General features: G+C 47.6%; 1 protein-coding gene across 2 annotated transcripts in view; it reads left to right on the top strand.

Moving 5' to 3' along the window:
* Positions 1 to 16,114, top strand: part of SPNS2 (SPNS lysolipid transporter 2, sphingosine-1-phosphate) — a gene marked incomplete at its 5' end in the record, with an annotated part of 99,064 nt that overhangs the window by 67,994 nt on the left and 14,956 nt on the right. Inside the window, 9 exons of one of the 2 annotated variants that reach the window (XM_080983037.1) lie at positions 318 to 469; positions 2,499 to 2,565; positions 4,316 to 4,458; positions 5,740 to 5,892; positions 7,584 to 7,773; positions 8,820 to 8,885; positions 10,304 to 10,402; positions 11,807 to 11,970; positions 15,702 to 15,777. In XM_080983037.1, the coding sequence (XP_080839163.1) occupies positions 318 to 469; positions 2,499 to 2,565; positions 4,316 to 4,458; positions 5,740 to 5,892; positions 7,584 to 7,773; positions 8,820 to 8,885; positions 10,304 to 10,402; positions 11,807 to 11,970; positions 15,702 to 15,762 (1,095 nt within the window). In that variant the 3' untranslated portion in view covers positions 15,763 to 15,777. The remainder of the gene's footprint in view (positions 1 to 317; positions 470 to 2,498; positions 2,566 to 4,315; positions 4,459 to 5,739; positions 5,893 to 7,583; positions 7,774 to 8,819; positions 8,886 to 10,303; positions 10,403 to 11,806; positions 11,971 to 15,701; positions 15,778 to 16,114) is intronic. The other variant, XM_080983038.1, reaches the window with a different exon arrangement.

Raw genomic sequence — 16,114 nt, 5'->3', positions numbered from 1 at the left:
CCTAGTCCAACACTCTAAACCAGGATTTCCCAAACTTGGGTCTCTCTCCAGCTGTTTTTGGACTACTGTACAATTCCCCTCATCCCTGACCACTAGCTAGGGATGATGAGAGTTGTAGTCCAAAAGCAACTGGTGACCCATGTTTGGGAAACCCTGCTTTAACTGCTACACCACACTATTCCACAGTAGAGTTTGAACTGGAGAGGGAGTTCCTTCTGATCTGTGGCTCAGTCATTTTGGGGGAGTTTGGGACTGCTGCGTGAATGGTAATGACAACAGACTGACTCCTTCTCCCCTTTTCCTTCTCTCACCCTCAGTATTTCTGGCTGTTTGTCCTCTCGCGGGGTTTGGTCGGCATCGGCGAAGCCAGCTACTCCACCATTGCGCCCACCATCATCGGAGACCTCTTCACCAAAAACACCCGGACCCTCATGCTCTCTGTTTTCTACTTCGCAATCCCTTTGGGCAGGTATGGAACTCCACAGACCCCTTGACTCCTTGTTTCTACACGCATCGTGTTTCGTTTCTTTGCTTTCTTACTCTGAACACAGAAAACACCTTGAGCCCTGGGCCATGTCTGCACCTTACATTTGAAGCACTAACAACCTTCAGTGTCCTTAACAAACTAGAGTTCCCAGAAAATTCTTGGGCTTTAAATGGATGGTGTGGAAGCGGCCTTTTGTTTTTTCGCTCTGGCCCGGCCCACTGTTACCTTCAGCTCCACCCACCACTCGTCCAGGTCCCATCCACCGGGGGCATGTAGCCCCTGACAGAGTGCCCCTGAGGTACAGAATAACTGAGGTCCCAGTTTGGAAACCTCGGCTACGGTGCCAAGCTTGGGGCTAATGGCTTCCTTCCCTGCTTCGAGCCGCCCTTATCAGCCTGGTGCATTCTGGGGATTCCTCTCTCCTCACAATGCCTCCTTGCCCCAGCTTGGCATGGTGACAGACGGGTTGGCTGCTCCGCATTCCAGCTGGCAGGGCCGTTTCCTGCGGGGAATCTCAGCGCCGCATGTTTACTTCCATCGGCGCGGGGGAAACCTTTCCCGTAATCAGTCGGGTGACAAAACATCTGTGGCGGGCTGGCGAACAAGCTATCCTGAACTCGCCGTTTGCAGGCCAGCCTGGAGACAAAGGGTTGAAAGCATTCCTTTTAGCTCTTCAGGAAAAAATGCGTCCCCAGGCCCGCCTGAGAACGCTGGGGGCAGCTTTTTCCTGAACAACAGCAGGAAGCGAGGCTGTGAGTTTGGCCCGTGACGCTGGCTTTAAAATAGCAAGCTCGATATTGTTTGGGTGGTGTAGTGAGGAGGGTCAGATCAAATGGGGTCCCTGGGCCATTTATCTGAGAGGGGTCAGCAAGATTCTTCCTGGAACTCCCAAAGCTACTCGTAAAGGCAACAGCCAGCCCCAGTTGTTTGCTCCTCAGCAGCTGGTACTTAGAGATGGTCAGGATCTGTCTGTGAACCAAACCAAACTGCTCTAGATTCTCTTAAAGGATCCTGGGAGTTTCATTTTGGTGAGGGGCGTTTCAGTAGGCCTCCTCTCAGCAGTATGGATTTCCAAAGGTCCCTATGGAAGAGGTAGCAGCTGTTAAACTAGACTAGACGCCTTGAGGACTTTGTGACCTTAACGGCTAAAGACCTGGAGAGCTCTCCAATGCTGATCCTACTCAGAGTGGACCTACTGAAAACAACGGAAATGACTAATTTGGGTCAGATTATTTCAGTGTGTCTAGTCTGAGTAAAGCTCAATTGCATCACACTTTTTCAAATGAGATGGCCAGGATGCTGAATTCCGCACGCTTATACCAGTAGTCCCTTGAGGGACATCTTTGGGAGAAGAAAAGACTAAGGAGTAAACCCTACACAAATCCAAAGTGGAGTCCCTAAAACGGTTGGATGGCGCCTGGTATACCTTCTTCCGGCAACTTTGGCCAAGCTGGTGCCAAACGTATTGCTCTGCTTTCCTTTGGACCACATCAGCGAGGCCAAGAGGGAACCCTGTCATTGGGCAGCCCAGGACCTTCATACACAGTGCCTGGGATTTCGCCCTGGGGGTGTTACTTTGGTGCTGAAAATGCAGCAGTTGACTTCAACCTCAGAGGCACACTCCGTTGTCTCTCTAGAAAGACAGATGCTGACAAAAAATACCAGTAGCTTTGTTTGTGTAGTTCCTGAGACTGGTTGCAGGATGCACAAACAGCACTAGATGTTCTCCTGGACTGTGGGACTCCCTTCCCCTGGAAATTCACAAGTGCCTTTCAGCCATGATCTAGTGAAGCTTTCTTTAAAAGAAGCTTTGGCCGGCCACAGTGCAGCTGTTGGATTGGTACAGGTGAAGTTTTAAAGTACCATATTTTCAATCCGTTTGGTTAGCCGTTCTACGCATGTTGGATTCTGCACTTCAGGTGCCGCTGGGAGATCAAGTGGGCTAGGAACTTGAACAAACAAATGAACTAATTCCCCTATTTTTCCTCTTGTCTTTTGCTTTGTTCCCCAGCGGTTTAGGGTACATCACTGGATCAAGCGTCAAGCAAGTAGCTGGTGACTGGCACTGGGCCCTTCGGGTGAGCAAGCAGCCTGTTTTTTGGTGTTTGTTTCAAGGATCTGCTCCACTCTGCCCCTAAGTGAGGTGCCGTTTACAGATCACGTTGCCCACACATTGAAAAGAATGCATGTGGGACTTCTATGGGCGAGTCATGCTTACCCCCAGTGACCACACCATTGGCGTGCTGGAAGAAGATCTGCACCGTGTCTAGCCAGCTTGGTTCTCTCCAGATGTTATTGGATTACAATTCCCATCAGCCCCAGGGATGATGGGAGTTGTAGTCCACAGCATCTGGGGGGTACTGCACTGGCTGTCCCTGCACACTGGCTATCACATAGAGCTATGTGACGGAGAGCATAGAGAAGCTCTACCTGCAGACATTGGTGCACGCGTAGAGCCTCTTCTGTTGTGGTTTCAGCAGGTTACAAGGCACTTTTACTATGAAGACCCTCGTGACAGGGCAAGCTGGGCATCCCATCAGTCAGGGGCACTGCAGCAGCTGGTTTCCTGCATCACGAGTGGGGGACAGGATGACCATCAAGGCCCCTTCCAACACTTGCCCAAGATAATAATAATAAAAAAGAGTCAGGCACCCTTTCGGTTGGCTAAATATTAGAATGCTCCCCTCATGTCAGTGTCATGGGAAACATTACAGGCTAAATAGCTTCCTGGACCACTGTTTTGCTAGAAGTGGAGGAAAAATCTGCGGAAGAATTTAGGATGCTTCTGGCTTGAGGTAGATTATGGTCAGGACAGGAAAACGAAAGGTCGCGGCAGCATTCCGTTCCCTTTGCTGCTCTTTAGTCAAAGTGTCCCTTGGCTGCCATGAAACTCAGCCAGGGATGTTTTCTTGTTTTGCGGGAGGGATAATTGTTTCCCTTTTGCATTCATTTTCCTGCATGAAGGTTTCTCCATTTCCTTCTATACACTTTGGGGGACCTTGAGAAATGTGCGGGGAACACTTTAAGCGTGCAGTGGACGCAGCAGACACAAAGAGCGCTTGACCAGAAAAAAAGAAAAGAAATAGCCAACAGGAAACAGGGCAGCAAAACTGTTTCCTAACCTTTGACCCCGCTTGGCTCCTTGCCAGTGGAGGAGCGACTTTTCCCGTGGATGGAATTTTAGGAAGGTGAAAACTATGGGATGGGAGGTGTGGCTTTTGTAGATAATGCTAAAATCAGGTCTCCTGGCCTGTTGATGGGGCCAGGCTATCGCCAGCGCATTACTCAGGTGCTCAAAGCTCTATATCAGTTGCCTATATTGCTACCTGGTATGGTTCAAGGCTTTTGTTCTAGCTTACAAGGCCCTGAACGACTTTGATCCAGAATACCCCAAGAAACCACCTAATCTTTTATATCCCTGCCTAATCGCTGAACGCTTTGGGGGGCCCCTCTTAGTGGTCCCCAGTGGCTCAAACACACAGCTCATACTAAGGGACTTGCGCTTTTACTATTGCGCACCCAATTTTATGCAGCTCCCTTCCTGTCGAGGTCAGAGATTCTCCCATCCCTCCCTGTGAACATCCAGTGTCCGCTGAATCTTTTATTCCAGCAAGCGTATTAAACTGAATTGCAATTGTATCATTTTTAACTGATCTTTTTTTAACATTTCCATTGTATTGAGTTTCTCGTGCACCGCTTAGAGAAGATTGCAGTTAATCTGGGTGTTCATTTTGCCCCAGTCATCCGCCCTTTTAAAAAAACCAGGCCGTGTGCTCTAGATGTTTCTGATTCCTGGTTCCTCACACCGCACACCTCTTTCTCCTCCAGGTCTCCCCACTTTTAGGTATGATCACCGGCACACTCATCTTAATATTTGTTCCAGCTGCTAAGAGAGGCAACGCCGAGCAGCTGGGGGCGCAGCTGAAGGCTCGGACCTCGTGGCTGAGGGATATGAAGGCCTTGATAAGGAAGTAAGAGAACTATGCAGCCTGTTTCCATCCTGTGTCAGTTCTGCACCCCCTAATTCAAAGTTTCTTTGCTGATTTTTTGCTGACGTAAGAGAGGGCTATTGATGGCTACTAGTCATGGCTACTAGTCATGGACACGGGTGGCACTGTGGTCTAAACCACTGAGCCTCTTGGGCTGCCAATCAGAAGGTCAGCAGTTCTAATCCCCGCAACAGGGTGAGCGCCCATTTCTCTGTCCCAGCTCCTGCCAACCTAGCAGTTCGAAGGCACACCAGTGCAAGTAGATAAATAGGTACCACTGTAGCGGGAAGGTAAACGGCGTTTCTGTGTGCTCTGACTTCCATCACGGTGTCCTGTTGCTCCAGAAGCGGTTTAGTCATGCTGGCCACATGACCCAGAAAGCTGTCTGTGGACCAACGCCAGCTCCCTCGGCCTGAAAGCGAGATGAGCGCCGCAACCCCATAGTCGCCTTTGACTGGATTTAACCGTCCAGGGGTCCTTTACCTTTTTTTAGCTTATTAGCCACGATGGCTAGTAGCAATGCTTCTGAATGCTAAGTGCTGGAAGCCACAGGAGCAGGAAAGATCTCTTGTGTGTGAAACCTGTTTGCTGGTTTCCCACAGTGGCATCCGTTTGGCCACTGTGAGGACCGGATGCTGGACTCAATGGGCCATTGGCCTGATCCGGCAGGCTCTTCTAATGTTCTTATGTCAATATGTCATTCATATATTTATATATAGGAGCAAATTTTCATTTGAATCGCACTCATTGTATACACATTTACAGTGTATACACATTGTATACAGTGGTACCTTGGGTTACATACTCTTCAGGTTACATACGCTTCAGGTTACAGACTCTGCTAACCCAGAAATAGTACCTCGGGTTGAGAACTTTGCTTCAGGATAAGAACAGAAATCGTGCTCCAGCGGTGCAGCAGCAGCAGGAGGCCCCATTAGCTAAAGTGGTGCTTCAGGTTAAGAACAGTTTCAGGTTAAGAAAGGACCTCTGGAACGAATTAAGTACTTAACCCGAGGTACCACTGTATTCTTCTCAAAGAGTGTAATGAAGATGCACAGTGCATTTCTTTCCCCTGTCATGCTCTTTGGAATGGCTTTATCGTCTTATATTGGTTTGTCCGTTCTGATGTTCTGTCCATGCTATTACAAAATTAAAACCAAAACCTTCCAGGCTCGTTTATGGGGAAGCAGCAAGAACTTCCTCTTCATGGGATATGAAGCCTCCCCTTCTTGGCTCACCCCCAAAACCCCTTTATCCCTTCAGCCGCAGCTACGTCTTTTCCTCTCTGGCTACCTCGGCCGTCTCCTTCGCCACAGGGGCCCTGGGCATGTGGATCCCCCTCTACCTCCACCGGGCGCAAGTGGTCCAGAAAACCGCAGAGACCTGCACATCTCAGCCCTGTGGGACCAAGGACAGGTGAGCTCCTGCTTTGCTTTTACGTCTAGTGGGGATGCTGCAGGGGGCAGCTTGCGCTGTCAGTCTTGCATTTGGCGTGGGGTGGGGCTAGATGCCCACCCCCAATGTCCCAGCTCTAAGATTCTCTTAAGTGCCAGCGATAGCACCCTTCTTGGACATAAGGCATTTCTGGGGAGTCAGTTCATGAATTCTTTTTTAAATTCTTTTTTAAATTTTAAATTTTAATTTTATTAAAATAATTCAACATTAATACATACATATTACGAATTTACAGACAAACATACATTTCATACGATCCTTAAAAATATTCATACATACCCACACTCAATCCCATGCATATTTCCTTTTCCCACCACCATCCCTCACCCCACCCTGTGCTTGACTTCCAATCTACCCAACTGCAATTTCTTTCCACTTCTATTACTTTCTTTCACACACTTTTAAACCAACTTTCTACTTCTTTTTTTCTGTTACACGTTGTTATCCATCTTATTTAGTATTTCAGTATTTACAACGGAACTTGTTTATTCTAATAGGAGTTCTGATTTTTCAATATGATTTCATATTCATACTCCAATCCTGCATTCAGCTGCAGGTTTGGTGCGACCAATATAGTGGCCCGTATACCGAAGGTGCCATACATGGCTCTCCCCCTCCCCAGGTCGTCCCCACAACAATCCTGTGAGGTAGGTTAGGCTGAGAGGCAGTGACTGGCCCCCAAGGTCACCCAGTGAGCTTCGTGCCCAAGTGGGGGGATTCGAACCCTGGTCTCCCAGGTTTGACACTTTAAATGCTGGACCACACTGGCTCTTCACTAACAGCTCATCACTTTGTATAAAAGTCCTTTTCAGTTTTTCAGAGCCCTTTTACTGGCTTTGGACAGGTTTGTTGTTATGCCAACCCACTGAGAGAGGGGGGTTCCTGTTTAATGTTGGAGGAACTCAAACTTGAAGGATCAGGGATTCATCCAAGGTTAGGCAATGAGTGGAAAGTAGAGAAAATTTATAATTTTCTTAAAGACCATTGTAAACAGTTAAAATCGCTAGTAAGATTGGAATATCACTTGTAGTTTAATATTGAATTTTGGACGCAATGGAGAGGTAAAAGATTTGGATTATCATAAAAGATGCAGGAGGAAATGATTAACAATAGGACCCACAACGGGGAGGAGGGAAGTTAAAGAGATTTCTTGGAATCTTGTTTTTTACGTTTCCTATGTGACTGTAAAATTATAATTCGAAAAACCAAATAAATAATTTTTATAAAAGGATTTCCTGGACCTGACATACTGTACGTGTCTTGCCCCACTGCACCACCAAAAAGAAAGAAAAGAAAACAGTAGAGATAGACTCCTCTGAGAGACAGAGTACATAAGTGAACCAGGTTAATTTTAAAATGCAGTTACAGATTGCTGCCCTTCAGAAAAAGGTGCTCCCCCCCCCCGAGGTTCAGTCACCTGAGAACCTCAGATTCCCATGGAAAAGATTCCAGACTGTCCTCAGAGCCAGCGTCTTAATTTTATGAATTCCCTGCTTTGGGTTTTCGCCCATAAATGTCCGTTTAGCACATCTTACTCATGCCTTTTGCTTTGCTAATCCCGGCCTCCACCTGCCTCTCACCTTCCTGTGTATAAAAATATGCCCGTATCAGTGAGAGAGGCCTCTATTTTTGGAATTCTTCCTTGCCCTTAGCTTGATCTTCGGAGCTATCACCTGCTTCACCGGATTTCTGGGCGTGATCACCGGGGCCGGCGCAACCAAGTGGTGCCGTTTGAAGACGCAGCGAGCGGATCCCCTTGTCTGCGCCGTCGGGATGTTGGGTTCAGCCATCTTCACTTGCCTGATCTTCGTTGCGGCAAAGAGCAGCATTGTGGGAGCCTACGTATGTATGAAGCAGCTTGGGGTAGCGTCCGGGGGGGGGGGGGAGGGACTGACTTTCCTGATTGCAGCTACACACAGGTCACAGATTCATAGAATCGTAGAGTTGGAAGGGACCCCCAAAGGTCATCTAGTCCAACCCCCTGCAATGCAGGAATCTCAGCTAGAGCATCCATGACAGATGGCCATCCAACCTCTGCTTAGAAGCCTCCAAGGATGGAAAGTCCACAAGTTCCCAAGGTCCCGCTACCCAAACACTCTTTATACGAGAATTCACTTATCCAAGCACGAGGAATTAGTACCCAAACCTTGCTATGCACACCAGAGCATAGCTGCCAACGTTTCCCTTTTTTAAAGGGAAATTCCCTTATTCTGAATAGGATTCCTCACAAGAAAAGGGAAAAGTTGACAGCTATGCACCAGAGATTCACATATCCAAACATCTGGACCCGCATGTGGTATTGTAAACAAGTAAACAGCCTTAAAGAAGCCTTCCTTTTTTGTGTTTTGCTGGTCCATGGCATCCATTTTGCAAAAAAAAATAAAAAAATGGTGGGGAGGGAGTGGGGAGAGATCAGACAAATAAGAGAGCATTTTCCCCCTTCAAGGGTTTTCCTGGGTTTTTCCTGTCATTTGGGGATCAAAATTCTGTGGTCAGGAACACATTAGAAATGTTCCCATAGAGATTAATGGAAATTGTTGACTCACTATGCAAACACTCGCAGTGAATACATAAATACTATCAATAAAATAAATATTCTCTGTCTACTGTTTAGCTCCCTTTATCTCTCTCATTGCAATATACAGATTCTCCCTCCTCCAGCTAACTCCGCCCACAACCATAATTAATGAGAATTTGTCTAGGATCTGTCTAAGAACATTTCCAATCTCCCTCCAAAACAAAAGGAAACAAGCAGACCAATTTCACAGTGCAATAAAGTAAATTGCTGTGCATTTGGTTGCGGTGGGAGTGAGTACAACCATTTTGCGAAATCTGCTTAAAACGTGGTAAAAACTAAACAATTGGTGCTGTCTGTGTTTCATCAATAGGTCTGCATTTTTATCGGTGAGACACTCTTGTTTTCAAACTGGGCCATCACTGCTGACATACTCATGGTAAGCTGGCATGGGGAGTGCTCTTAACTGTGTTGGTGAAGGCCACACACAGTCCATAATGTTGCAATTGCACTGGTGCAGAGTTCAGCATCCTGTTGCCATTATGGGGGAATCTTAAGAAGGATGGGGTGAGGAGCCTTGGGCTGGGCGCCCAATGTGGCCCTCCAGGCCTCTCTGCCTGGCCCTCAGAGCCAGCTTAGTGGTGCTCCATGTGATGCCCCGAATAGCTCTGCTCGTTTTTTTGTGGTGCGAAGAGGACATTGGTGCCAACACCAGCCCTTTCCCCAGGCCTCTATTTTAGGAAGCGAGGCCTTGCCAGGGCAACCCTTGTGGTCTTTCCTCCGGCTTCCTGAGCTGTGTGTGCCACTCAGCTCGGAGCAACTGGGGCGATCCCACGCTCTGCTTCCTGGCTTAGCCAACCTGCCGCCATCTTAGGCAGGGATATCCGAGCCAGCTCCTGTGGTGCTCTTTTGGTTCACTCAGGCCTGTAATTGACTTATTTTCCAAACGTGGGCAGGAACTAATGTTTGGCTGGGTTTTTTTTCTTTTCTAAGTGCTCTTTAAAAGGGCACCCACCAACCTTTGCTACAAGTATGGGGAAACTCTGGCCCTCCAGATGGGTATTATGGATTGATAACTTCCAGAGGGCCCCACAGATTTCCCCAGTGGCTACAGAGCAGGGATGTGGCACCTCTGGCCCTTCAGATGTTGTTAGACACTAACTTTAGTAAGTCAATACTGAGGGAGGGCCAATATCCCAGTCAGTCAATACTGAGGGAGGGCCAATACCCCAGGCAGTCAATACTCTGGGAGAGCCTTAGGTGTTCACAATACTGAGGGACCCAATGTCCCACCACCAATCCCTTGGGAATTCCCCAGCTGGTTCCTCCCACCATTCCTTCTCCATCCAGCCAGTCCATGGCAAGTACTGTATAGGTTTGTCACACAACTGTGGGGTTCTCTCTCCTGCAGTCAGGGGGAAGCCATGGTTGTTTTGATACATCTTTAAATGTATAGGCCTCTAATTGCAATAGGTCTACTCTTAGATTGGTACAAGTACAACCAAGATCAGGCCAGCTCTGCTGCCATTTTCTTTTCTATACCTTTGCTGCCATTTTCTTTTCTGTAATCGCATGGTCCCCAAATGCATGCTTGTGCTAAATGGCATATCCCAGTGTGGGCTGTTCATTTGACTGACTGGTTGTTGAAATGCTTTACCCATAGAGTGTTGGACAAGGATCAAGGAGATCAGGGTTCAAATCCCCACTTGACCATGAAGCTTACTAGGTCACCCTGAGCCAGTCAGTGGTGAGGGATAATACACAGAGTGGGAGGTCCATAAATGCCACGTTGAGCTAGTTGGAGGAAAGAAGGGATATAAATGCAATGATAATAAATAATATATTTCTCCCTGCCAGTACGTGGTTATTCCTACACGCCGGGCAACTGCAGTAGCTTTGCAAAGCTTCACCTCACACCTTCTGGGAGACGCTGGGAGCCCTTACCTTATTGGATTTGTAAGTGCATTTTTGGGGTGTCTGGGTCAGGGATGTGTTGAGAGGCTTGGCTCTCATTTGCAAGGCAATCATGTCTCCCCACCACAGGAAGGAAAGTGCATACCCTTCAGCATTTCTCTGATGAAAATAGGGATGTCCTAGCTAGCCCTGGTGATCATCTAATGTTTATTGGATGGATTTTCCCCCTAAATCGATTTTTGAATTCTGAATTTACTGTTATTCACATTTTATACTGTATTTTATGCTGTTTTTTGTTGCATCAATTAAGTGTTTTAAATTTGTTGTTAGCCGCCTTGAGCCCGGTTTTCTGAACCGGGAAGGGCAGGGTATAAATAAAAAATTATTATTATTATTATTATTATTATTATTACTACTATTATTATTATTATTATTATCATTAATTTATTTATACCTCACCCATCTGACTGGATTGGCCCAGCCACTCTGGGCGGCTTCCAACTTACATAAAAACATAATAAAACATTAAACTTCTTTTTTTTTAAAAGGCCCTATACAGGGCTGCCTTCAGCTGTCTTCTAAAGGTTGTATAGTTACTTATCTCCTTGGCTCGGGGGTGACATAACTCCATACCCTCCAATATTTCCCCGATGAAAATAGGGATGTCCTAAGGCAAAGTGGGACATTCCAGGATAAAATAAGAATACCAGAATGGCTTCTGTAAATCTGTGACTGTCCCTGGAAAATCGGGGCGCTTGGAGGGTCTGAAAGTACCAAGGACTGGAGTGGGAGAAGAGGAGGCAAAATCATTTCTCTGGTCTTCTTCTTCACTGGGGAAACCAGGGGTTGCACCTGGGACCCTCTTCAATCACTCATGTGCCCTACCACCAATCTGTGGGTGATAAGTTGTGGGTGAACATATCAGACGACACAGCGATTCTTCAAACAGCTCTTGTTTATTCACAGGCCAGGACAGAACTGAACTGAAGGGTTCAGTCAGCCTGCTTATATAGAGCTCCAGTACAGTGTAACTGTAACAACTTTCTAAAGCTATCCAATCACTGAACGTCACTTTCGATCCCTTATTTGCATAACTATCTACAGTATCCCCCTGCTGGCCCAGGGTGAGAACTTCAGTACATAACAGTGGGTGACACTCCCTGCTCCACGACTAATCTAGCCTGGCTATTCCTGCCCTCCATGCAGGGGTTTTTGCAGACCAGCAGGAGGGAAGCATAACAGTTGGAAACCCTGACTGACAATGAGGAAAGGAGCCGGTTTATCGTAGCAACCATCATATTTCTTTCCCTCTTGACATCTCTTGAGAGTCCCACACATCTTTGCAAGCGAGCGATCACTGTCATACTGAATAAACTGCACCCGGAAAGATGCTAACTTCTCTCCCCCTCTCCCCTCTCCCCGACCCCAATTCTGCTTCCTCTCCAGATCTCTGACCTGATTCGCCAGAGCACAAAGGAATCGCCGCTCTGGGAATTCCTCAGCTTAGGCTACGCACTTATGCTCTGCCCTTTCGTCGTCGTCCTGGGGGGGATGTTTTTCCTAGCCACGGCCCTCTTCTTCCTGAGCGATCGAGCCAAAGCAGAGCAACAGTGAGTACCCGCCATTTGCACATGATATTGTATATGCCAGCTTTGGGTTGGTGCCCCCTACAGCCAGTGAAAAAAAAGCATGTCTGCACTACGCAGTCAAATGAGATTCAGAGCCATTTGACCGTCGCCGTTCCTGATCAAGGAACCCAGTTACCGTATTTTTTGCTCTATAAGACTCACTTTTTCCCTCCTAAAAAGTAAGGGGAAATGTGTGTGCATCTTATGGAGCGAATGCAGGCTGCGCAGCTATCCCAGAAGCCAGAACAGCAAGAGGGATTGCTGCTTTCACTGTGTAGCGATCCCTCTTGCTGTTCTGGCTTCTGAGATTCAGAATATTTTTTTTCTTGTTTTCCTCCTCCAAAAATTAGGTGCGTCTTGTGGTCTGGTGTGTCTTATAGAGCGAAAAATACAGTACATGAAAAGGGAGAGTAATCTCTAACAAAGTAAGATCGGTGCCTTCACGAAACTATATTTCCCAGGGCTGTTTGGGGGGGGCAAGCTGGTGCCAGTTCCCAGGTTTTGGGGGGCACCTGGGTGTGTTGACCTCCTCAGGCTCTCTCCCTCTGTGAGTGAGCTCCTTTCCATAGGAACATAATTTACTAAGACCTGAACAACTCGGGTGCAAGGTACCTCAGGGAACTGCCTGAACTCTCATATCCCGGGCTGAATATCTGCAGGAACACCGTGGGTCATGGCGAGGCCCATTTGATGGCATCAAGAAACGCAGCCATTCGTGTCACTGGCTCAGTATTGTCAACAGAGATTCAGCCGGCCCCTTCTGCCCCAGAACTTTTCTCTTCCATCAGGCTGCCTTATGCAGGCAATTAAGAATAGTGCATGTTTCCATAATAGTTAGCAGGTTTCAGATTTGTATATGGTTTTTTATTGTGTGGTTCTGTGCATGGTTGTTGTAAGCCGCTTTGTTGTTATTTTAATCACTAGCGGTATATGAATTTTGCTTATATATATAAATAAGAAGTTGTCTTAGACCAAGTCAGACCACTGGTCCATCCAACTCAGTGTTGCCTGCTCTGACTGGTAGCAGCTCTCTCGGGTGTGTCTCTCTCCCAGCCCTCCCTGAAGATGCTGGGGGGGTCTTTTTCATGCAAAGTATTTGCTCCATCACTGAGCTACAGCCCATCCCCTGGCCCAAGGGACTCTGGAGTTTGGCAGTGGGTCAGTTCCTTGGCCTTGTGCTGCCTGCCTCTGATGGAGCAAGTCCTGGTAGCCAAATAGACTTCTGACTAGTTTATATTCGTAGCATAAGCATGGCCCAGTTTATTGGCGCTCTGCCTGGAAGATCCCCATCCTGGCACTTGTCAAACTGGCACGAGCTCCTTTCCCTTGGAATGACTTTCCAGCTTCCTGGGCCCGAGACTTTTCCGCAAAGCTCTAAATCACCATCTCGAAAAAGCAGCTTTGACGAACTGCACAAGAAGCTCTTCGCTGTAAAGACGCCCCATTATTCTTAGACCGGGAAATCTGATTTGAAGAGGGGAATGCTGGAACTCCCAGCTCTTCTGGCAGACCACAGCATCTCGGTCATATTTTATACCTGACGACTGCAAGAGAGCATAATGAGGCAGCAACTGGGGTCATAATTGAAGGGAAGGGAAAGAAGGCCTATGGGCAGTCCTTGACTGATTTAGCAATCATCATAATGTTAAATAAGGAGAGGGGAGAGAGAAGAGCGAAGCAGAACTGAATATTATCTGGAAGCTGCACCCCTTTGCTGTGGAATCCCTGCCCCCTAATACGACACTTTAAAGACTGGGCTGGGGTTATTCATTTTCAACTCTGGACGTGCTCAGAAGCTTGGCTCAAGTTAAACCTTCAGGCCATGTGCGATCTACAGTGGCCCCGATCCAGCAAGTGTTACAACCTTCCAGAATATCAGAAGCTGCTCTCAATATAGGATAGGAGAGTTGCTGTATCTCCCGCTGCCACCTTTTAATTTTAATTAAGTTAAAAGCTCATGTAGTGTGTCGGGGGGCAGGGGGGGGGGGAATGTTGTCACAGCCAGAAACTGGGTTGGAGGCAGTTTAATTAATTTAAAAGGGTCTGCCTGAACGGACATGTATGTTTGACTGTTCTGTGGGGTAGGCAGGTCAATGCAAGAGAGCCTCAGCCATGTTTGCCTCTGTAAGGAGGAGGGCAGGTTCTCTGTGAGATAGCGTGACAGAACACGAATGGAGAGACCCTGATTCAAATCTCACCCACCCACTTTGCCATAAAGCTCACTGGGTGACCTTGGACCTGTCACTTACACACCAGCCTGGCCTACCTCACAGGGTTGTTGTGAAGTTGAAGTGGGACGGGGGAGAACCTCGTGCGCCACCCTGAGCTGCACAGAGGAAAGGCAGTATATAAACTAGGGGTGCCATTTAGACCCAGAAAACAGCAGGCTAGAGTCTTTGCCGAGGAGTATGGGAAATGTTCAAAAGGATCATACCAGCCATTTTACCTCGGCTCTAATATACAGGAACGCGGGTGGCGCTGGGGGTTAAACCACAGAGCCTAGGACTTGCCGATCAGAAGGTTGGCGGTTCAAATCCCCGCAACGGGGTGAGCTCCCATTGCTCGGTCCCTGCTCCAGCCAACCTAGCAGTTCAAAAGCATGTCAAAGTGCAAGTAGATAAATAAGTACCGCTCCAGCGGGAAGGTAAACGGCGTTTCCGTGAGCTACTCTGGTTCGCCAGAAGCAACTTAGTCATGCTGGCCACATGACCCGGAAGCTGTACGCCGGCTCCCTCAGCCAATAAAGCGAGATGAGCGCCGCAACCCCAGAGTCGGTCACGACTGGACCTAATGGTCAGGGGTCCCTTTACCTTTACCTAATATACAGTAAGCCGACAACTTACGTGCAGAACAACTTATGTTCTGGGGATCACGCTTCGTGCCAAAATCATAATCAAAACACATTGGGTGCAATGGCAGGTGGGATAGCCAAAGTCATTTTTCTTCTTCTTTTAATTATCCCCCACCCCCCGGCCATACCTATAAGGCTGAATGTGCAAGCTGCAGGTTTACTGTATGAAATATAAGCCATCACAGTGTAGCAGTTAGAGAATTGGACTTGGAAGCCGGGAGACCAAGGCTCAAATCCTTGCTGAGCTGTGAAACTCAGTGGGCGACCTTGGGCCAGTCACAGTCTCTCAGCCTAACTTACCTCACAGGGTTGTTGCTGTTGTGGGGATAAGGTGGGGAAGAAAAGATGCAGGAACTGTGCCACCTTGAGCTTGGAGGAAAGGTGGGATAGAGAGGCAATTAAAAACAACAACACCAAGTACTGTGTGTGTGTGTGTGTGTGTGTGAGAGAGAGAGAGAGAGAGAGTCTGACTAGATATTGTTTACAATATGAAATAATACTTGAGTACCCTGTCACTCCTCTCCTCAAAAGATAATTATCTCTGCTGAGCCTTTGGGGAGGGGGCTTGTTAAAAGTGAAACCCAACCAAGAGCCAGTGTGGTGTAGTGGTTAAGAGCGGTAGTCTCGTAATCTGGTGAACCGGGTTCGCGTCTCCGCTCCTCCACATGCAGCTGCTGGGTGACCTTGGGCGAGTCACACTTCTCTGAAGTCTCTCAGCCCCACTCACCTCACAGAGTGTTTGTTGTGGGGAGGAAGGGAAAGGAGAATGTTAGCCGCTTTGAGACTCCTTAAAGGGAGTGAAAGGCGGGATATCAAATCCAAACGCTTCTTCTTCTTCAACCTGGGGCTGCGTGTTTTTCAGCACGGATTCGGACCGCCTCGCCACGGGCACTTCCAGTAACTCGGAAGACACAGCCACATGACCGCTACAACTTGGGGTTAGTTGGTGTGTGTTTTTGTCTTCTTTCTTTAAAGGAAAAAGAAAAAAGAAAGCTTCTACTCACTGGCCAGGAGATGGAAAGGGGAGGAAAACCCACCATATATGTAAATATTTTCAGCGCCAAAAGAAAACACACAGAAATCTGAACTTCTTTTCTGCTGGGAAATTTGTTTTTTATTTTTTGGACCAGGCTGCTTCTTGCGGGCGGCTGTTTCCAAAACATGTGGTTCCGTAGGCATGTTTGTGGATCTGCTCTTACGTTATGTGATACGTTTTTGGGCAGATTTCGATAGCCGTGTATTTATTTTTAATGCATTATGAATCTAGACCTATAA

Source organism: Podarcis pityusensis (assembly GCF_964106645.2).
Source record: "Podarcis pityusensis genome assembly, chromosome: 15".
Lineage (NCBI taxonomy): Eukaryota > Metazoa > Chordata > Lepidosauria > Squamata > Lacertidae > Podarcis > Podarcis pityusensis.
Note: the sequence above shows the minus strand (reverse complement) of the source record. Positions and strands in the feature narration are given on the sequence as shown.